Source organism: Oncorhynchus masou, chromosome 13 (genome assembly GCF_036934945.1).
Source record: "Oncorhynchus masou masou isolate Uvic2021 chromosome 13, UVic_Omas_1.1, whole genome shotgun sequence".
Lineage (NCBI taxonomy): Eukaryota > Metazoa > Chordata > Actinopteri > Salmoniformes > Salmonidae > Oncorhynchus > Oncorhynchus masou.
In genome coordinates this window covers 13,043,282-13,065,937 of record NC_088224.1, presented here as the reverse complement: position 1 = coordinate 13,065,937, position 22,656 = coordinate 13,043,282, and the positions used below count along the sequence as shown (strand labels likewise).

General features: G+C 44.0%; 1 protein-coding gene across 3 annotated transcripts in view; it reads right to left on the bottom strand.

Annotated features, from left to right (window-relative positions):
• LOC135551748 (CUB and sushi domain-containing protein 3-like) overlaps positions 1 to 22,656 on the bottom strand; it is an 826,047-nt gene that overhangs the window by 51,163 nt on the left and 752,228 nt on the right. For all 3 annotated transcript variants that reach the window (XM_064982949.1, XM_064982950.1, XM_064982951.1), the window contains 3 exons: positions 14,796 to 14,978; positions 9,769 to 9,945; positions 5,210 to 5,389 (listed from right to left, as the gene is read on the bottom strand). In XM_064982949.1, coding sequence (XP_064839021.1) covers positions 5,210 to 5,389; positions 9,769 to 9,945; positions 14,796 to 14,978 — 540 coding nt within the window. The remainder of the gene's footprint in view (positions 1 to 5,209; positions 5,390 to 9,768; positions 9,946 to 14,795; positions 14,979 to 22,656) is intronic.

Genomic DNA, 22,656 nt, shown 5'->3' with positions numbered 1-22,656 from the left:
GACTACCAGATATCCCTACAGTTAGACTACCAGATATCCCTACAGTTAGACTACCAGATATCCCTACAGTTAGACTACCAGTCTAACATGATATCCCTACAGTTAGACTACCAGTCTAACATGATATCCCTACAGTTAGACTACCAGATATCCCTACAGTTAGACTACCAGATATCCCTACAGTTAGACTACCAGATATCCCTACAGTTAGACTACCAGATATCCCTACAGTTAGACTACCAGATATCCCTACAGTTAGACTACCAGATATCCCTACAGTTAGACTACCAGATATCCCTACAGTTAGACTACCAGATATCCCTACAGTTAGACTACCAGATATCCCTACAGTTAGACTACCAGATATCCCTACAGTTAGACTACCAGATATCCCTACAGTTAGACTACCAGATATCCCTACAGTTAGACTACCAGTCTAACATGATATCCCTACAGTTAGACTACCAGATATCCCTACAGTTAGACTACCAGATATCCCTACAGTTAGACTACCAGTCTAACATGATATCCCTACAGTTAGACTACCAGATATCCCTACAGTTAGACTACCAGATATCCCTACAGTTAGACTACCAGATATCCCTACAGTTAGACTACCAGTCTAACATGATATCCCTACAGTTAGACTACCAGATATCCCTACAGTTAGACTACCAGATATCCCTACAGTTAGACTACCAGTCTAACATGATATCCCTACAGTTAGACTACCAGTCTAACATGATATCCCTACAGTTAGACTACCAGTCTAACATGATATCCCTACAGTTAGACTACCAGATATCCCTACAGTTAGACTACCAGTCTAACCAGATATCCCTACAGTTAGACTACCAGTCTAACATGATATCCCTACAGTTAGACTACCAGTCTAACATGATATCCCTACAGTTAGACTACCAGTCTAACATGATATCCCTACAGTTAGACTACCAGTCTAACATGATATCCCTACAGTTAGACTACCAGTCTAACATGATATCCCTACAGTTAGACTACCAGTCTAACATGATATCCCTACAGTTAGACTACCAGTCTAACATGATATCCCTACAGTTAGACTACCAGTCTAACATGATATCCCTACAGTTAGACTTCCAGTCTAACATGATATCCCTACAGTTAGACTACCAGTCTAACATGATATCCCTACAGTTAGACTACCAGATATCCCTACAGTTAGACTACCAGTCTAACCAGATATCCCTACAGTTAGACTACCAGTCTAACATGATATCCCTACAGTTAGACTACCAGTCTAACATGATATCCCTACAGTTAGACTACCAGTCTAACATGATATCCCTACAGTTAGACTACCAGATATCCCTACAGTTAGACTACCAGTCTAACATGATATCCCTACAGTTAGACTACCAGTCTAACATGATATCCCTACAGTTAGACTACCAGTCTAACATGATATCCCTACAGTTAGACTACCAGTCTAACATGATATCCCTACAGTTAGACTACCAGTCTAACATGATATCCCTACAGTTAGACTACCAGTCTAACTGGAACTGAGCTAATGGTTTTCTCTCCAAGCACAAGCCTCTGGGTGTCACTAGGCTACCTGGGGTGGTGGGTAGCCTAGTGGTTAGAGTGATGGGGCAGTAACCGTATCCCCGAGCTGACAACGTAAAAATCTGTCGTTCTGCCCCTGAACAAGGTAGTTCCTAGGCTGGCATTGTGCATAAGAATTTGTTCTTAACTGACTTGCCTAGTTAAATAAAGGTTCAATCAAAAAATAGCTGAGTCCCAAATTGCACCCTATTCCCTATATAGTGCAATAAGGCAGAGAGAGAGAGACAACCAACGCTACGCTTGAGTAGGAGAAAGGGCTAGGCTGGATGACTCATGTTGCACTCTGTAGAGTGAGTCTCCCTTTCTCTTCCGTGTCTGTTTTTCACACACAGTTCTGCCAACTTCGATGAGAACACAGCATACTCCTCCTCTCACTGAACTACAGTAATAGCAGATATCGTAGGCTGTCTAAGAAAATTGCATGGCGGATACACTCTTTCTCGCAAATTACAGTAACAGCAGATAGGGCTTTCTAGAAGACTGTTCTGAGAGGGTTGGTTTGGGCAGAAACAGGCTTTCCAGCCGACTGTTCTGAGAGGGTTGGTTTGGGCAGAAACAGGCTTTCCAGCCGACTGTTCTGAGAGGGTTGGTTTGGGCAGAAACAGGCTTTCCAGCCGACTGTTCTGAGAGGGTTGGTTTGGGCAGAAACAGGCTTTCCAGCATACTATACGATAGACACAATACTCTCACCAAATTACAGTAAAATAGAGCACTATTTTGGAAAGCCTATCACCATGGATATAGTCATCTCACTGAATAACCGTTACAGCGCTGTGGATAAACTTTCCAAAAGATGGGGTTGGTTTGGTCAGTAACAGCGCTGTGGATAAACTTTCCAAAAGATGGGGTTGGTTTGGTCAGTAACAGCGCTGTGGATAAACTTTCCAAAAGATGGGGTTGGTTTGGTCAGTAACAGCGCTGTGGATAAACTTTCCAAAAGATGGGGTTGGTTTGGTCAGTAACAGCCCATTGGCACCTGATTGCCTAGTGCACTACTTTTGACCAGAGCCCATTGGCACCTGATTGCCTAGTGCACTACATTTGACCAGAGCCCATTGGCACCTGATTGCCTAGTGCACTACTTTTGACCAGAGCCCATTGGCACCTGATTGCCTAGTGCACTACATTTGACCAGAGCCCATTGGCACCTGATTGCCTAGTGCACTACTTTTGACTAGACCCCATTGGCACCTGATTGCCTAGTGCACTACATTTGACCAGAGCCCTTTGGCACCTGATTGCCTAGTGCACTACATTTGACCAGAGCCCTTTGGCACCTGATTGCCTAGTGCACTACTTTTGACCAGAGCCCATTGGCACCATATCCCTTTTATTATCAGTCCATTCCATTTGACCAGAACCCTTTGATTTGGAGGGTAGTGATTAAATGAATCAGCTGACTATAAAAACAAACACATTAGTCCAGCTGAATGGAGCTTTCTGATGACTGGCTGCTCTCATTGCCATCTCTGTGTCACAGTAATAAAAACAATAAACGTGTAATAAATTCCCAAATGTTGTATTAATATTCTGAATTAGTATTGGACACGCTTGGTAGCCCCTCCATTGAGAGGGGACCAGCTTGGCTTGTACTAAGCTAATGAATAATAGGTTTATGCAGAGTAGTTTCACAACTCCAGTGACACAACAGTGGTGAAGAAGTTCAACAGCTGCTGTGACGGACCCTCCATTTCACAGGCATTCTCACATACAGCATACCATATGAGTGCATGCATGCACACAACTTTGTGTTAAAAGGCAATGTTTGACTTTCACCCATCCACCTCCATTAGGCTACTTTCTATTCCGCACTGTCACGAATATCACCGAAGGCGCTCATCGTCACCGGTCTACTCGCTGCCGCCAATCCCTTTTCCCCTTTTCGTTTGGTTTGGTCTAATTGTTTTCACCTGTTCCTTGTTGGGGTTTTTGGGTTGGTGTTATTTAAGTTCGATTAGCCCGCTTGTGTTTGTGCGGGCTTGTTTCTGTTATGTAAAAGGTGTTCTTTATATTGTGGGTTTTCCCGCTGTCCGGTTTGATACCCGTGTGTATTTTAGGTGGAGTGTATTTACGCCTGTGTTTCGGCGTCACCTATTTGTACATGTTTCTGGTTGGACATTAAAGCGTGTTTTTTCCCGTATCCTTGGCTCTCTGCGCCTGACTCCACACCCATTCACTCATTGGACGTTACACACACGTCAACATCCACAGATCTAACTGTGCATCATAAGAATGTACGGCACCAAGATATCATTCTGGAGCTGTTGCATATATTATGTATAACAACACACTTTTGCACAGCCAGGAAACGGAACTATCACCTGTACAAACGGATGGAGACATGTGTTGATCATAGTTGGTCCAAGATAATGGTCAAAAGCTGAATTTTATGCATGTTGAGAAAGCGTGTTATGAAGAGAAACCTTTTCTGCCTGGCCATATAGTGTCAGCAATAACAACTACAAGACAGGATGTTGGTCCGACAATAACAACTACAAGACAGGATGTTGGTCCTACAATAACAACTACAAGACAGGATGTTGGTCCGACAATAACAACTACAAGACAGGATGTTGGTCCGACAATAACAACTACAAGACAGGATGTTGGTCCGACAATAACAACTACAAGACAGGATGTTGGTCCTACAATAACAACTACAAGACAGGATGTTGGTCCTACAATAACAACTACAAGACAGGATGTTGGTCCTACAATAACAACTACAAGACAGGATGTTGGTCCGACAATAACAACTACAAGACAGGATGTTGGTCCTACAATAACAACTACAAGACAGGATGTTGGTCCGACAATAACAACTACAAGACAGGATGTTGGTCCGACAATAACAACTACAAGACAGGATGTTGGTCCGACAATAACAACTACAAGACAGGATGTTGGTCCGACAATAACAACTACAAGACAGGATGTTGGTCCTACAATAACAACTACAAGACAGGATGTTGGTCCTACAATAACAACTACAAGACAGGATGTTGGTCCTACAATAACAACTACAAGACAGGATGTTGGTCCTACAATAACAACTACAAGACAGGATGTTGGTCCTACAATAACAACTACAAGACAGGATGTTGGTCCGACAATAACAACTACAAGACAGGATGTTGGTCCGACAAAAACAAAACCAAAGCAAACGGATATGCTTTATTTAAACCCTTTTTCTCACTGTGGCAGCTAACAGGACACAATGATATATGGGATACCGTTGCTAAGGGCAACAGTGTGGAAAGCAGGAGGTGTGCAGTGTTACTGTGAATAAGCTATAACAATCTGTAGTGAAACTGGTGGTGATTCCATAGGGGAACACAAGCCAAGACATCTCTGTTTTAGACAATGGGAACATTGATTAGTTAGTCCCTAAGACTTGGCTCATTGAAATCTATTGTAAAGGGTAGATACACATATTCAAACACTCAAATTGAAGTAGTTAGGGGAACAAACCAACCAAACAAAGTGTTGCTGAGCCCTACCTTTGAAAGATGCTATGATGCTAAAATGTTATGAGATATGTTCCACAGAGCTTTGTGGGTAATGAAGTACATTATGCTACACACGTGTTGCTAGGTCTTACCTTGGCAGGATGCCATGATGCCACTCCAGGTGCCGTTGGAGGTGCAGGTGCGTACCGCAGAGCTGTCGGCCTCCATGCTGTATCCCGGCGCACACAGGAAGGTGATGTTCTGACCAATAGCAAAGTCCTCTCCATATCTCATCCCATTGGCTGGAACCCCAGGGTCGCCACAGTTGATCACTGTGATTAGACAGAAAGAAGGAAGGAGGGAGGGAGGAAGGAAATAAGTAAGGAAGAGAGGAATGAAGAAAGGAAGGAAGGAAGGAAGAGAGGAAGGAAGAAAGAAAGGAAGGAAGATAGAAAGAAAGGAACAAAGAAAGGAAGGAAGGGAGGAATGACGGAAGGAGGGAGGGAAGCAAGAGGAAGGAAGAGAGGAATGAAGGAAGGAAGAAAGGAAGGAAGAGAGGAATGAAGGAAGGAAGGAAGGAAGGAAGGAAGAGAGGAATGAAGGAAGGAAGGTGGGAAGGAAGGAAGGAACGAACAAAGGAAGGTAGGAAGGAAGGGGACAAAAGAGTGACTCAGTGACACAGTGTACTCTGTTACTGCAAACAAATACATACATAACAAAGAAGACATCCCCAGTCTGGACACTTAGTTGGCTTTCTGGCTCTTGTGTGACAGACACGGATATCTATGATGGTGGTCGAAGTGCAATTTAGGCCCCATTGTGGGTCAGGCGTAAGATGTAACTGGGGCTGTGACAACAATCGGTGGGAAACCTAATCCACAAATCATCTGAAATGACCAATTTATGCAGCCAGCAACAGAGCTATCTCCACTGATGAGATACCACCTCACCTCTTTTATTCAAAATGATAGATTTCACTATCACCGGGAAAATCAATAGCTGTGAGCTGTGTTCTCATACGAGGGTCTCCTGGGTTTAACTTCCATAATCAATTCTGTCAATCTCTTACGACTATAACTCCCTTCTGTTCTGTGGAGGACAGGATGGAAATCAGAGAGCAGGAAGTAGAATGTTTACGGTCTACCAGGGAATTCAGATGACAAGGTAACAGAAACACATTAGTAGTGTTGTGATCAATGATCACCGTGACTGACAACAAACCCCAAAAGTACTTTGCATTAAATTAATTTTTAATTTCAGAAAAATGTTCACATTGATTTATGTGGTGCCCTTATCAATTCGCGGAATTACAGTTTTCCATAAATTTAGTGTCTTTTGCTAAAAAAAACAACAACAACAAAAGAATGAAGCTTTGAGAATCAATCACCGGAGTGTTTAAGCTCGTAAACATCTAGGTGGTGTGGAAAATGTCTCGACCAAAATGCTAATGTGACTCCACCATTGGATAGAAAACATTGCATCATCCTTCTCAGCCTACTCAATAAAACACATGTAAAGACTCATCAATCAGTACTACTTTAACACGTTACTTTTTCTTACTTTATTTCTTTATTTTTTTGGTTGGTATTTTTCTTAAAACTGCATTGTTGCTTAAGGGCTGTGTAAGTAAGCATTTCACTGTAAGGTCTACAGCTACATACAATTTGATGCCACAGGCAAGGGATGCGTCCCAAATTACACTTTATTCCCTAAAAAGGTGACCTACGTTAAATCAGAGCCCTGAGACTATATAGGTAACAGGGTGCCATTTTGGGACACAAACCAAAGGTCTCTTTGAAACGCTGTAGGCAAAGCATTCTGCCTGTTTAAGCATATATGGGCACTAAGAGGCATACGATCAAAGGCAATGAACCTAGCCTGGAGGAACGAGTGTGGTCTACAACTTCTGTCTAGGGGTGATATGGAGACAGGCAGACAGTAGTTTATAGATCTGGTAGTCCATTCCTGAATTAACTGAATCTGAAACACCAGGTGAGATAGAGAGGAATTATCTAGCTGAAGTGGAATAAGTCTAATTTGGTTCCTTGGAAGTCGTGGGAACGCATTTTTTTAGTTTCACATTGTTTGTGGGAACGAAGTCATTCATTTCCTGACCGGTAAAACTGAAGGTTTATTAAACATTCTGTGCAGAGAAGTGAACATTTTGACTGTTCTGGGAACATTTTAAGGTTGCAGGAAGGTTCCGAGAACGCTTTACTCTGGTTCATTGAACGCTCTGCGAAAGGAAATTATAGGTTATTTGGAGGCTTTAAATAACTTCCTTGGAGATTCAAACCTATAATCTGTTCTCTGTCCATGGAATTAGTCCTCTGTGCCACCAGGATGGAACTAGCATGCCATGTTTTTACATGTTAGTCTATTCAAACAGACTCCCATTTCAAAGGAAACAAGCACTCATTAAGATCAGGTGTGGCCAATTAGTGGATTGGCCAACACACAAACATATATATGTTTTTAACCAACATTCTTAGAACGTTCTCTGAATGTTTCTAACATTTTCTTGTGTTTTTTATGGAATGTTTTTTTTTATGTTCTTGGAACAATTTGAAAATATGACTTTAGAACCACGAGGAAACCTGTAGGAAACGTTAGGCTGAAGTACTGAAATTCCCACAGAAGAACGTTGTTTCTTAATGTTCTCTGAACTACACGATAACATTCCTAATACAAACCAATTCGAGAACATTCCTAGAACATTAACAACATTGAAATGTAACCATGTTTGAACTTTAAGGAAACATTCTGTAACGAAATACCAATAAAATAACATTTTTTTCATCAAGTTCCTTAAATGTGCTGAGAATGTTCCAAAGCCAAGCAACTATCCTGCACCATTTCTTAAAGTTGTATGCAAAATAACCTTAGGACAACACTCTCACCAACCTCTAACAAACATATGCTTTTCAGAACGTTACGTGCTTTCCTCTCTCCCTCATTCTCCCTTTCGGTCTCTCTCCCCCTCTGTCTCTTTTTCTCACTCTCTCTCGCCCCTGGGCCTAGATTTAAATCAGATGGACTCCCTGGCATTGTCTACTCAACTGAGAAGGAGCTGAAGAAGAGGGAAGAGCTTTGGAGGGTATGGTAATATGTACAAGGTAATAGAGAGGCACAGAGGGATTGATTTTCTTATCTTGCTGGAGCAGGGACACAGGGCTCTTCTGACCTCTCTTCTCGGTCTCAACCCACCAGTCACTGTGCGTGTGTATGTGTGTGTGAGACCCCTTCTCTCGCTGTCTCAATCCTTAACACGAAGGCTACCTTAAATTGTGCCTCCTCTTCGATCCCTCTCTTACACTGACCGGAGAATTCCGGTCATAAACAACCCACCCTTAACATGAGAGGAGCAACGTCTTGAAATGTCATGACAACAGGATGCGAGATTAAGATTCTGGAATAGTTCCAAATGCCCGCCCCCCCCTATTCCCTTTATAGTGCACTACTTTTGACAAGGACCCATAGGGCTGTGGTCAAAAGTAGTGAACTATATAGGGAATAGGGTGCCATTTGGGACGCAGCCTGTCTTCAGCCTCAGCCCACTAATAGATCCAATCCCCCATCTATGACTCCGTATCACATATCAATAGGTCCCATATACGAAAACCAAAGATCACAATCGAAATACATTGTTAAAAAAACATGGTGTTATCAGGGGGGGGGTCCTAGATCCGAGATCAGCACACCTACTCTGAGACGCTTTATAAATGCGGGCTCTGATCCCACTTACTGCTGCAGTTCAGGGCAGTGAGGTTGTTTAATGAAGACTAACTGGTGCAGTTCAGGGCAGTGAGGTTGGTTAATGAAGACTAACTGGTGCAGTTCAGGGCAGTGAGGTTGGTTAATGAAGACTAACTGGTGCAGTTCAGGGCAGTGAGGTTGGTTAATGAAGACTAACTGGTGCAGTTCAGGGCAGTGAGGTTGGTTAATGAAGACTAACTGGTGCAGTTCAGGGCAGTGAGGTTGGTTAATGAAGACTAACTGGTGCAGTTCAGGGCAGTGAGGTTGGTTAATGAAGACTAACTGGTGCAGTTCAGGGCAGTGAGGTTGGTTAATGAAGACTAACTGGTGCAGTTCAGGGCAGTGAGGTTGGTTAATGAAGACTAACTGGTGCAGTTCAGGGCAGTGAGGTTGGTTAATGAAGACTAACTGGTGCAGTTCAGGGCAGTGAGGTTGGTTAATGAAGACTAACTGGTGCAGTTCAGGGCAGTGAGGTTGCTTTATGAAGACTAACTGGTGCAGTGAGGGGCAGTGAGGTTGGTTAATGAAGACTTACTGGTGCAGTTCAGGGCAGTGAGGTTGGTTAATGAAGACTAACTGGTGCAGTTCAGGGCAGTGAGGTTGCTTTATGAAGACTTACTGGTGCAGTTCAGGGCAGTGAGGTTGGTTAATGAAGACTAACTGGTGCAGTTCAGGGCAGTGAGGTTGTTTAATGAAGACTAACTGGTGCAGTTCAGGGCAGTGAGGTTGGTTAATGAAGACTAACTGGTGCAGTGAGGGGCAGTGAGGTTGGTTAATGAAGACTTACTGGTGCAGTTCAGGGCAGTGCGGTTGGTTAATGAAGACTTACTGGTGCAGTTCAGGGCAGTGAGGTTGGTTAATGAAGACTAACTGGTGCAGTTCAGGGCAGTGAGGTTGGTTAATGAAGACTAACTGGTGCAGTTCAGGGCAGTGAGGTTGTTTTATGAAGACTTACTGGTGCAGTTGGGGGCAGTGCCAGACCAGGTGGCATTGGCCAGACACTGACGTGTGGTGGAGCCGGTCAGCAGGTAGCCATCCATACAGGAGTAGGTGACGGAGTGGGAATAGGTTGTGCCGTCCAGCCGGGACACACGGCCATTACTGGGGGTTCCCGGGTTCCCACACTGCACCGCTGGAGAGAGAGAGAAGGGGCAGATTGGTTTTATGTGGTAATTCAAAAATACTTGTGAAGTTGTTTTATCATATACTAGTTCACCGAATATACAAAACATTAAGAACACTTTCCATGATACAGACTGACTAGGTGAAAGCTATGATCCCTTATCGATGTCACTTGTTCAATCAGTGTAGATGAAGGGGAGGAGATAAGGCTAACATTGGATTTTTAAGCTTTGAGAAAATTGGGACATGGATTGTGTATGTGTGCCATTCAGAGGGTGAATGGGCCAGACAACATTTTGAAGTGCCTTTGAACGGGGTATTGAACAGTAGTAGGTGTCAGGCTGCTGGGTTTTTCACGCTCAACAGTTTTCCGTGTATATCAAGAATGGTCCACCACCCAAAGGACATCCAGCCAACTTGACACAACTGTGGGAACCATTGGAGTCAACATGGGCCAGCATCCCTGTGGAAGGCTTTTGACACTCTGTAGAGTCAGTGCCCACGGTGAACTGAGGCTGTTCGAGGGCAAAAGGAGGAGGAGGGGGGGCACTTAGTGTGTTTGGATATAGATTTGGGCAAAGGGATGACTAGAATAACATTATTTATTAAACAATGTTATTCCAGTCATCCCTTTGCCCAAATCTAAATCCAAACACACTAAGTGTTACATTTGAAGTTGGAAGTTTACATACACCTTAGCCAATACATTTAAACTCAGTTTTTCACAATTCCTGACATTTAATCCTCGTAGAAATTCCCTGTCTTAGGTCAGTTAGGATCACCACTTTATTTTAAGAATGTGAAATGTCAGAATAATAAAAGAGAGAATGATTTATTTCAGCTATTATTTCTTTCATCACATTCCCAGTGGGTCAGAAGTTTACATGCACTCAATTAGTATTTGGTAGCATTGCCTTTAAATTGTTTAACTTGGGTCAAACGTTTCGGGTAGCCTTCCACAAGCTCCCCACAATAAGTTGGGTGAATTTTGGCCCATTCCTCCTGACAGAGCTGGTGTAACTGAGTCAGGTTTGCAGGCCTCCTTGCTCGCACACACTTTTTCAGTTCTGCCCACACATTTTCTATGGGATTGAGGTCAGGGCTTTGTGATGGCCACTCCAATACCTTGACTTTGTTGTCCTTAAGCCATTTTGCCACAACTTTGGAAGTATGCTTGGGGTCATTGTCCATTTGGAAGACCCATTTGCGACCAAGCTTTAACTTCCTGACTGATGTCTTGAGATGTTGCTTCAATATATCCACATCATTTTCCTGCCTCATGATGCCATCTATTTTGTAAAGTGCACCAGTCCCTCCTGCAGCAAAGCACCCCCAAATATGATGCTGCCACCTCCGTGCTTCACGGTTGGGATGGTATTCTTCGGCTTGCAAGCCTCCCCCTTTTTCCTCCAAACATAACGATGGTCATTACGGCCAAACAGTTCTATTTTTGTTTCATCAGACCAGAGGACATTTCTCCAAAAAGTTTGATCTTTCTCCCCATGTGCAGTTGCAAACTGTAGTCAGATTTTTTTATGACGGTTTTGGAGCAGTGGCTTCTTCCTTGCTGAGCGGCCTTTCAGGTTATGTCGATATTGGACTCGTTTTACTGTGGATATAGATACCTTGTACCTGTCTCCTCCAGCATCTTCACAAAATCCTTTGCTGTTGTCCTGGGATTGAAATGCACTTTTCGCACCAAAGTACGTTCATCTCTAGGAGACAGAGATGAATACTATTGTTTGTACAGATGAACGTGGTACCTTCAGGCATTTGGAAATTGCTCCCAAGGATGAACCAGACTTTGGAGGTTTACAATTTTTTTTCTGATTTCTTTTGATTTTCCCATGATGTCAAGCAAAGAGGCACTGAGTTTGAAGGTAGGCCTTGAAATACATCCACTGGTACACCTCCAATTGACTCAAACAATGTCAATTAGCCTATCAGAAGCTTCTAAAGCCATGACATTTGCTGGAATTTTCCAAGCTGTTTAAAGGCACAGTCAATTTAGTGTATGTAAACTTCTGACCCACTGGAATTCCAATAAGTGAAATAATCTGTCTGTAAACAATGGTTGTAAAAATTACTTGTGTCATGCACAAAGTAGATGTCCTAACCAACTTGCCAAAATTAGAGTTTGTTAACAAGAAATTTGTGGAATGGTTGAAAAACAAGTTAATGACTCCAACCTAAGTGTATGTAAACTTCCAACTTCAACTGTATATGTTAGATTGGACCATCTATAGGATGACCTTGAATAAAGACTGTGTCAACCTAATTGTAAGGGTTTTGGGTGAATTAAATATTTTTCATAAAGTATGAATTGTTATGGACTGACACTGTATCTCAATGCTAAGTACAGTAATTGTACTTTCCATGAAATCATCATTACCCCTTTTACAATTCCCATACTCCATCCCCATAGCATCAACTCAGATCCAGCTTAACAACAGTCAGATATAAGTACTTAAAGCTGTTTACAAGAGGGTTGAGAGAGACGGCTAGCATCTAGGGAAGAGTAGAACGACAGTGCATTCGCGCTTAAGGGATCCCTATTAAAGCTGTTTACAAGAGGGTTGAGAGAGACGGCTAGCATCTAGGGAATTACAGAACGACAGTGCATTCGCGCTTAAGGGATCCCTATTAAAGCTGTTTACAAGAGGGTTGAGAGAGACGGCTAGCATCTAGGGAAGAGTAGAACGACAGTGCATTCGCGCTTAAGGGATCCCTATTAAAGCTGTTTACAAGAGGGTTGAGAGAGACGGCTAGCATCTAGGGAAGAGTAGAACGACAGTGCATTCGCGCTTAAGGGATCCCTATTAAAGCTGTTTACAAGAGGGTTGAGAGAGATGGCTAGCATCTAGGGAAGAGTAGAACGACAGTGCATTCGCGCTTCAGGGATCCCTATTAAAGCTGTTTACAAGAGGGTTGAGAGAGACGGCTAGCATCTAGGGAAGAGTAGAACGACAGTGCAGCCATTGTTGTAGGGATCCTCCCCCAGTGTGGTACTCGTGGATATAGACAAACAATGTCCAGGGTTGGCTGTCAAGAGCTATGAAAGGACACATTTTTACCCATACTCCATATGTGAGGTACTGAGAGAGAATAGAAATGAAATCCACATGGCCACTGTAAAAAAAAATATGTTTAAGTCATGAGTTAGAGGTTTATTGCCAAATGGCACCATATTCCCTATATGGTGCACCTCTCTTGACCAGAGTGCCATCGGGGACACAGGCCCTTGTTCTATGTGGGCTGAGAAATGTAAAATGTCAGTATTTTACAGAGAGAAACAACAGGCTCAAGTATAACAGATGGATTTCTTCTTATTTTTGTTTGTATTTTATCCCCCCCCCCCCTTGTCTTATCGCTGACACTCCCCAACGGGCTCGGGAGAGGCGAAGGTGGAGTCATGCGTCCTCCGAAACATGACCCGCCTAAAAGCCCTCTTTAACACCCGCCAGCTTTACCCAGAAGCCAGCTGCACCAATGTGTCAGAGGAAACACTGTTCAACTGGCAACCGGGGTCAGTCTGCAGGCACAACCGCCCCCACCACAGGGGTCGCTAGAGCACGATGAGCCAAGTAAATCCCCCTCCTAACCAGGACAATGCTGGGACAATTGTGTGCCGTCCTATGGGACTACCGGCCACGGCCAGCTGTGGAACAGCCCGAGAATGAACCCGGGTCTGTAATAACGCCTCTAACACTGGATAGGGAGAAAGAAAAAGCGAGATTAAGAAGGGATTGAGAGAGACAGCGTGATGGAGAGAGAGAGGTACCCTGTCAGCCTTGTGGAGAAGCTGCCTGGCAACCACCTCAGGGGCTGAGAAGTTAACAATCTGTAAATCTATTTAACTAGAGAGCTGCAGTGGCTCAGAGGGAACATGGAGGACATGAAGCCGGAGTTTAGAGATGACACTAATGCTATCCTGTCTCGTTTGAGATGAGATGAATAGGGTGGTTCAAAGGAGACACCTGGGGGTTGTGTCTGGGTGCCTGACTGACACCTGGGGGTTGTGTCTGGGTGCCTGACTGACACCTGGGGGTTGTGTCTGGGTGCCTGACTGACACCTGGGGGTTGTGTCTAGGTGCCTGACTGACACCTGGGGGTTGTGTCTAGGTGCCTGACTGACACCTGGGGGTTGTGTCTGGGTTCCTGGTTGCAGGAGCTCCTGCAGTGAGAGCAGGCTATGTATTGCTAGCTATAGGGGCCCTGCTCGCTAACTATGAGGCCTCTGCAGTGAGAGCAGGCTATGTATCGCTAGCTATGAGGCCCCTGCAGTGAGAGCAGGCTATGTATCGCTAGCTATGAGGCCCCTGCAGTGAGAGCAGGCTATGTATCGCTAGCTATGAGGCCCCTGCAGTGAGAGCAGGCTATGTATCGCTAGCTATGAGGCCCCTGCAGTGAGAGCAGGCTATGTATCGCTAGCTATGAGGCCCCTGCAGTGAGAGCAGGCTATGTATTGCTAGCTATGAGGCCCCTGCAGTGAGAGCAGGCTATGTATCGCTAGCTATGAGGCCCCTGCAGTGAGAGCAGGCTATGTATCGCTAGCTATGAGGCCCCTGCAGTGAGAGCAGGCTATGTATCGCTAGCTATGAGGCCCCTGCAGTGAGAGCAGGCTATGTATCGGTTGCTATGAGGCCCCTGCAGTGAGAGCAGGCTATGTATTGCTAGCTATGAGGCCCCTGCAGTGAGAGCAGGCTATGTATCGCTAGCTACATGTTCAGATCCTTCAGCGGTGGTGACTGATAAAGCATGTGTTCGTTGAGATATACTGTCTGGAAATGGAATGGTACAGCCGATTGTTGGACTCAGAAGACCATATTGGGAGAATGAGAAGTGTGTGTGTGGTCTCACGTTTGCAGAAGGGTTGTGTTCCAGACCAGGTGCCGTTAGGAAAGCACATCCTCTCAGCTGAGCCAATCAGCTCGTAACCCTCAGAGCATCTGAACTGGACTTTACTGCGGATCCTGAAGTTACTCTCCTCCCTGCTGCCCTGCGACGGGGTGCCTGGGTCTCCACATGTCCCCTGGGAGTCACCTGCACACACACAGAGACCCACGCACCAGCCCACAGGGAAAAGCACAAGCATAGAAAGAGTTAATGGTCAGTCACAATGTTCCCATGGAAACGCATCACAACCCTTTTTGTCATTCAAACCAGCAAAGATTCTGTCCCTTCTGCCCTTCCCTCATTCTCTGTGGGTGTAACCTTACAGAAAACCACCAACGCACACTGATTCCCCTCTCACGCCGATTCCCCTCTCACGCCGATTCCCCTCTCTTGCCGATTCCCCTCTCACGCTGATTCCACTCTCACGCCGATTCCACTCTCACGCCGATTCCCCTCAGTAGCTCACCGGAGATGGATACTCCTGATTGATTCAGGAAAGTGCCATATATGTCCTTCCCCTTCCATCCCTCCCCTACTCCGTTGGCATAGCTCCCAGCTTGGTAGCCTTGGTCTGGTTCACAAACAGCACCCTATTCCCTATGTAGTGCACTAAATAGGGAATAGGGTGCACCCTTGGTAACCTTGCTATTCACCTGAACCAGCCACACATCCATCCCAGAGAGACAGATAGACGGACAGACCACTCCCCGCCGCTGATGAGGAAATTAAAGTAATGGAGGCCGTACAGCCAGGATCTAGGAGATAGGGGACTGTGTGTTCGTCTATGGCCCTGACAGTTATCAGAGCTGTTACTGGGAGACAATCAGGGCAGTCCACTCCAAACACTCGCTCAGACGTAACGGAAGATGTGTCAGATGGCTCAAGTACATGGAGATACTTATGCCTCATCAGTAACAGATAAATCTTGCTCTTATGCTACACACATTATAAGGATGGAAAATACTGGAAAGTCACTTGGATACAAAGTGCAATTGGTATCCATATATGATTTCAATACCAAGTGAGTAAAACATCCATAAATGTCTCTATCATATCTATTTCTCTCATGTCCAGACAAATACCTAACATGTCCTCCCTTGTTTGTTCCATTACTACAGTAAGTCATAATTTATTAAACAATGTTATTTTAGTACATTTGCGTCATCCCCTTGCCCAAATCAAAATCCAAACACACCAAGACAGTCGTGAAGAGGGCACGACAACACCTTTTCCCCTCAGGAGACAGAAAAGATTTGGCATGTGTCCTCAGATCCTCAAAATATTCTACAGCACCATTGAGAGAATCCTGACCGGTTGCATCACCACCTGGTATGGCAACTGCTCGGCATCTGACCGTAAGGCGCTACAGAGGGTAGTGCGTACGGCCCAGTACATCACTGGGGCCAAGCTTCCTGCCGTCCAGGACCTACATACTAAGCTGTGTCAGAGGAAGGCCCAAAAAATTGTCAAAGACCCCAGTCACCCGAGTCATAGACCGTTTTCTCTACTGCCGCACGGTAAGCAGTACAGGAGCGCCAAGTCTAGGACAAAAAGGCTCCTTAACAGCTTCTACCCCCAAGTCATAAGAGTCCTTAACAGCTTCTACCCCCAAGTCATAAGAGTCCTGAACAATGAATCAAATGGCCACTGGACTATTTACATTGACCCCCCTTTTGTTTTATACACTGCTGCTACTCTGTTATTATCTATGCATAGTCACTTCACCCCTACCTACATGTACAAATTACCTCGACTAACCTGTACGCCCACACATTGACTCAGTACCGGTACCCCCTGTATATAGCCTCGTTATTATTTTATTGTGTTACTTTTTATTATTTTTTTTTACTTCAGTTTATTTATTTGGTAAATATTTTCTTAACTCTTTTTTTGAACTGCACTGTTGGTTCAGGGCTTGTAAGTAAACATTTCACAGTAGGGTCTACACTTGTTGTATTTGGCGCATGTGACAAATAAAGCTCAAATTGATTTGATTGAAATCTAATTTAGCAGCAGCTTGACTGGGGATCCCAGGCTTGAATGCAGCCGACACACACACACACACACACACACACACACACACACACACACACACACACACACACACACACACACACACAGAGTAGATACTTACCTATACAGTGAGGCTGTAATCCGCCCCAGTGGGCAGTCTACAGACAGGTAGGCAGTTGTGTCCCTGGCCATTCAATATAGAATTCATTATTTCTCTATGTCCCTGGCAGTGGAGGCCCAGGAGACAGATAAGTGGCTGCTATTAACCCCACCCCCGCGGAAATCTAATTAGCGTAATACAAAAAAATTCCCGTCAAAATCTGTCAGTTTAAACTAGAGATATACCATAGCATCTCCCACCTGTAGCACACGCTCCAGCAGGTATATCTCTCTAGTCACCCCCAAAACCAATTCTTTCTTTGGCCGCCTCTCCTTCCAGTTCTCTGCTGCCAATGACTGGAGCGAACTACAAAAATCTCTGAAACTGGAAACACTTATCTCCCTCACTAGCTTCAAGGACTCAGAGCAAACTGTCAGAGCAGCTCACAGATTACTGCACCTGTACATAGCCCACCTATATTTTAGCCCAAACAACTACCCCTTTCCCTACTGTATTTAATTAATTAATTAATTTTGTTCCTTTGCACCCCATTATTTTTATTTCTACTTTGCACATTCTTCCATTGCAAATCTACCATTCCAGTGTTTTACTTGCTATGTTGTATTTACTTTGCCACCATGGCCTTTTTTTGCCTTTACCTCCCTTATCTCACATCGTATATAGACTTGTTTATACTGTATTATTGACTGTATGTTTGTTTTACTCCATGTGTAACTCTGTGTCGTTGTATGTGTCGAACTGCTTTGCTTTATCCTGGCCAGGTTGCAATTGTAAATGAGAACTTGTTCTCAACTTGCCTACCTGGTTAAATAAAGGGGAAATAATCCCTATACCAGTCTGCTGTTCCCACATGCTTCAAGAGGGCCGCCATTGTTCCTGTTCCCAAGAAAGCTAAGGTAACTGAGCTAAACGACTACCGCCCCGTAGCACTCACTTCCGTCATCATGAAGTGCTTTGAGAGACTAGTCAAGGACCATATCACCTCCACCCTACCTGACACCCTAGACCCACTCCAATTTGCTTACCGCTCAAATAGGTCCACAGACGATGCAATCTCAACCACACTGCACACTGCCCTAACCTATCTGGACAAGAGGAATACCTATGTGAGAATGCTGTTCATCGACTACAGCTCGGCATTCAACACCATAGTACCCTCCAAGCTCGTCATCAAGCTCGAGACCCTGGGTCTCGACCCCGCCCTGTGCAACTGGGTACTGGACTTCCTGATGGGCCGCCCCCAGGTGGTGAGGGTAGGTAACAACATCTCCTCCCCGCTGATCCTCAACACTGGGGCCCCACAAGGGTGCGTTCTGAGCCCTCTCCTGTACTCCCTGTTCACCCACGACTGCGTGGCCACGCACGCCTCCAACTCAATCATCAAGTTTGCGGACGACACAACAGTGGTAGGCTTGATTACCAACAACGACGAGACGGCCTACGGGGAGGAGGTGAGGGCCCTCGGAGTGTGGTGTCAGGAAAATAACCTCACACTCAACGTCAACAAAACTAAGGAGATGATTGTGGACTTCAGGAAACAGCAGAGGGAACACCCCCTATCCACATCGATGGAACAGTAGTGGAGAGAGTAGCAAGTTTTAAGTTCCTCGGCATACACATCACAGACAAACTGAATTGGTCCACTCACACAGACAGCATCGTGAAGAAGGCGCAGCAGCGCCTCTTCAACCTCAGGAGGCTGAAGAAATTCGGCTTGTCACCAAAAGCACTCACAAACTTCTACAGATGCACAATCGAGAGCATCCTGGCGGGTTGTATCATCGCCTGGTACGGCAACTGCTCCGCCCTCAACCGTAAGGCTCTCCAGAGGGTAGTGAGGTCTGCACAACGCATCACCGGGGGCAAACTACCTGCCCTCCAGGACACCTACACCACCCGATGTTACAGGAAGGCCATAAAGATCATCAAGGACATCAACCACCCGAGCCACTGCCTGTTCACCCCGCTATCATCCAGAAGGCGAGGTCAGTACAGGTGCCTCAAAGCTGGGACCGAGAGACTGAAAAACAGCTTCTATCTCAAGGCCATCAGACTGTTAAACAGCCACCACTAACATTGAGTGGCTGCTGCCAACACACTGACTCAACTCCAGCCACTTTAATAATGGGAATTGATGGGAAAAGATGTAAATATATCACTAGCCACTTTAAACAATGCTACCTTATATAATGTTACTTACCCTACATTATTCATCTCATATGCATACGTATATACTGTACTCTATATCATCGACTGCATCCTTATGTAATACATGTATCACTAGCCACTTTAACTATGCCACTTTGTTTACATACTCATCTCATATGTATATACTGTACTCGATACCATCTACTGTATCTTGCCTATGCTGCTCTGTACCATCACTCATTCATATATCCTTATGTACATATTCTTTATCCCCTTACACTGCGTATAAGACAGTAGTTCAGGAATTGTTAGTTAGATTACTTGTTGGTTATTACTGCATTGTCGGAACTAGAAGCACAAGCATTTCGCTACACTCGCATTAACATCTGCTAACCATGTGTATGTGACAAATAAAATTTGATTTGATTTGATTTAAATAAATAAATATCCGGCCCAATCCGCTGCATCCACCAGTGTTACACTTGCTCATCTGCGGTGAAAGGTGCCAGAGCTAGAGCGGTGTTTGTTCAGACCATGAGACGTCCCCAAAAATCATCTGTAGCCTACAAACTATTATGACCCCTCTATGGAGAGAGGACTTTCACAAACATGTGCAGTACCAGTCAAAAGTTTGGATACACCTACTCATTCAACTGTTTTTTGTTGTTGTTGTTTTTTTTAAACTATTTTCTACATTGTAGAATAATAGTGAAGACATCAAAACTATGAAATAACAAAAAAAAGTGTTAAACAAATCAAAATATATTTTATATTTGAGATTCTTCAAAGTAGCCACCCTTTGCCTTGAGGACAGCTTTGAACACTATTGGCACTGATGTAGACCTTTGGAACATCTGCATTTTAAAATGTCTAATAAATCCATGTAATATAGCCTACACCTTCCCAATACATCCATAATGTATTTATGGCTGTGCGCTACACTAGTTCATTTAACAGACAAGACTTGGTTCGGAATTCCGTGGCATTATTACATGCTGCTGTCCTGTGTTGATCGGTTAACAAAGAAATGGGTATTCCTATATGATTCATTTAGAGTTATTAATGTATCTTTAGTTGTTTTACAAACGTTGGGCTGTATGTTTAGATTTTGAATACATTGTAAGGCTGCATGAAGCAACTCTAATTATGTTTTTTTTTTTAAGTTGCTTGAAAGGCATGAGCTCTGCTTTGTCTTTTTTTTTGCACAGGCTGTACACACTTTATCAGTCTCTCATTCACAATTTCACAAGCACTTGATAATGCCTAGAATGCCGCTCAGGGAGAAGTGCTGAGTGTTGCAAGCTGTGAAGCACCTCTCACTCACATGGCTATCCATCACGTGATTGCGTCTTTCTCGCAGGCTACAAGTGAAGACAGACACATCTGGGACGCGCGCGTCCTCATCCAATTCCGCGGTGCATATTAAAGATATTGGAAGACCTGTCCACATTTACTTTTCGTCAGCCAACAAGATGAGTAGCACTAGCCTATGTCGACCTATTCTATTCTGTGCGAGACATAAGTATATTCCAAACATAGTCTGGGACAGTTGTGGGATGCGCTAGATCCCGAATGAATACAACCACTAGCATAAAAAAAAAAATGTTTTACACAATGTGGCTGATGCCACATATCCGAACGTTTAGCTTAAAATGTTGATAAACTATTAGGCAATTCCTTTACATTATAAGAGCAGCAATGCGCACATGGCAGTAGGCCAGGGGTTCTTAAACGTTTTCAGTCTGGGACCCAAATGAGAAATTCTGTGTTTTCCTGGGACCCAAGCTTGGAAAAATATGCAACTATACTTAAATATTGGTACATTTCATTGCCCTTATGCCAAAAAAATGCAATATAGACAAAAACAAATAAGGAAATACCCATAAATATATTTTCATGTTTATTTTTCCCCATTAAAAACGCTCTTACATACCTGTCTAGGTTGGAACTGTCGCTGTTAAAATACAATAAATAATTTCATTCTGAATGATCACATCACACAGATGTAGAGCAGAAAACACACATATACACACAGTCCTAATGAGAGGTGTGTGGCTGGTTGAAGTGTTCAACAAGCAGGTCTATTCTGGGCTCTGCTTTAGACAGTGCAACACTGAGGTCATGCTCAGCATTGAGACCGTTTCTGTACTTCAGAACCCTGACTTGCATAGGTATGTGGTGCCAAGCTGGACCAGAACATCTATTGCTTTCTCCGTCAGACAGGAGACTGCTTCCTGCTGTCGATGAGCAACCCAGAAATGTGTGAGTGTTTGTCTCAAAAAGCATCTTGCTTCAATCAGTTTATTCCAGTTCAGAATAAAAAAGTATTACTTGTAACAGCAACAGTTCCAAACTAGACTTGTTTTCAACAATAATTATTTCTACAGTAAAATGTACAGTAGGCCTGATAATGTTTCATCTTCATCTGAACTGTTTCTTAGGGTTGCACTATCAGTAGCTAGTTCGCTTGCTTTGGCAAACGTTAGCTATCAGGGGATTGTTTGAAAGAGAAACTCACATCTACTACAAGAGATAGTACTACCTTATTTCTGCGTATCATCACCTGTTATAAAATGACAACGATGCATTGCTTGTTGACTTACTTTTTCACTTCGAAGCACTGTTTCCTGAAGCATTCTTGCCTGTTCTGAAAGAAGTCCCTGTGTTTACCGTCATATTGTGCCTAGATGTTTGGTCAGGACGTGTCGTTTTATTCATTTGTTTGTTTTGAGAGACTCATTACTAAGCACTTCCCCACACAAAACACATTGTGGGCGCTCCTCATTATTTCTCAAAGTTTGTATGAAAGAGACAAAAAGTAATCACTGTATTTGCTTTTCATTATGATTGAGCTCAGTCTGAACACGTGGCTAGCATGAGTCCATTTAATGACAGCGGTGAGTGATGGCGCGTGGGAATAACAAGTCAGTGGCTTGAACGACAGCGTTGCAGCGTTCGGGTTGCGGAGTGATCTTCAAGAAAACTGCAGAAAAAAGATCCGGTAAACAGTGAAGCACATTGGCCTCTACCTCTCCCCACTCGCGCTGCTGCCAAACTGAGCAGAGACTGCTGATAAGCAGAGAGCACACTGAAACGAGAGCGCAGTTCCACTTGGCCAAATTAATTCCAGTCATTAATGAAATAATCATACATTTACTTCGCGACCCACCATTAACAGGTCTTGGGTCGCGACCCATACTTTAAGAAATGCTGCAGTAGGCTATAAGCACCAATGTTCCATTAGCGGGAAACACTTGATCAAAAGTGACCGCAAATGCGATTATGCGTGTAACGCTTTTATAATAAAGGTGCATTTTTATGGTGAAAGTTATCTTCCCTAAACATGAAACTCACACGCTGCTTATGTGTGCCAGTTAGGCTCTATACCCCTTGTAAAATGGATTAATGTGCTTAATTTTAAGAAGTTATTTGGCCACTTTAGTTGTGATTCAAACCTTATCAAAACATATAGGCCTATGGGATAGCCTACATGAGGTGTGTAATGATGATTAAAAAAAGTTGACAAAAAAAAGGCTTTGTTTG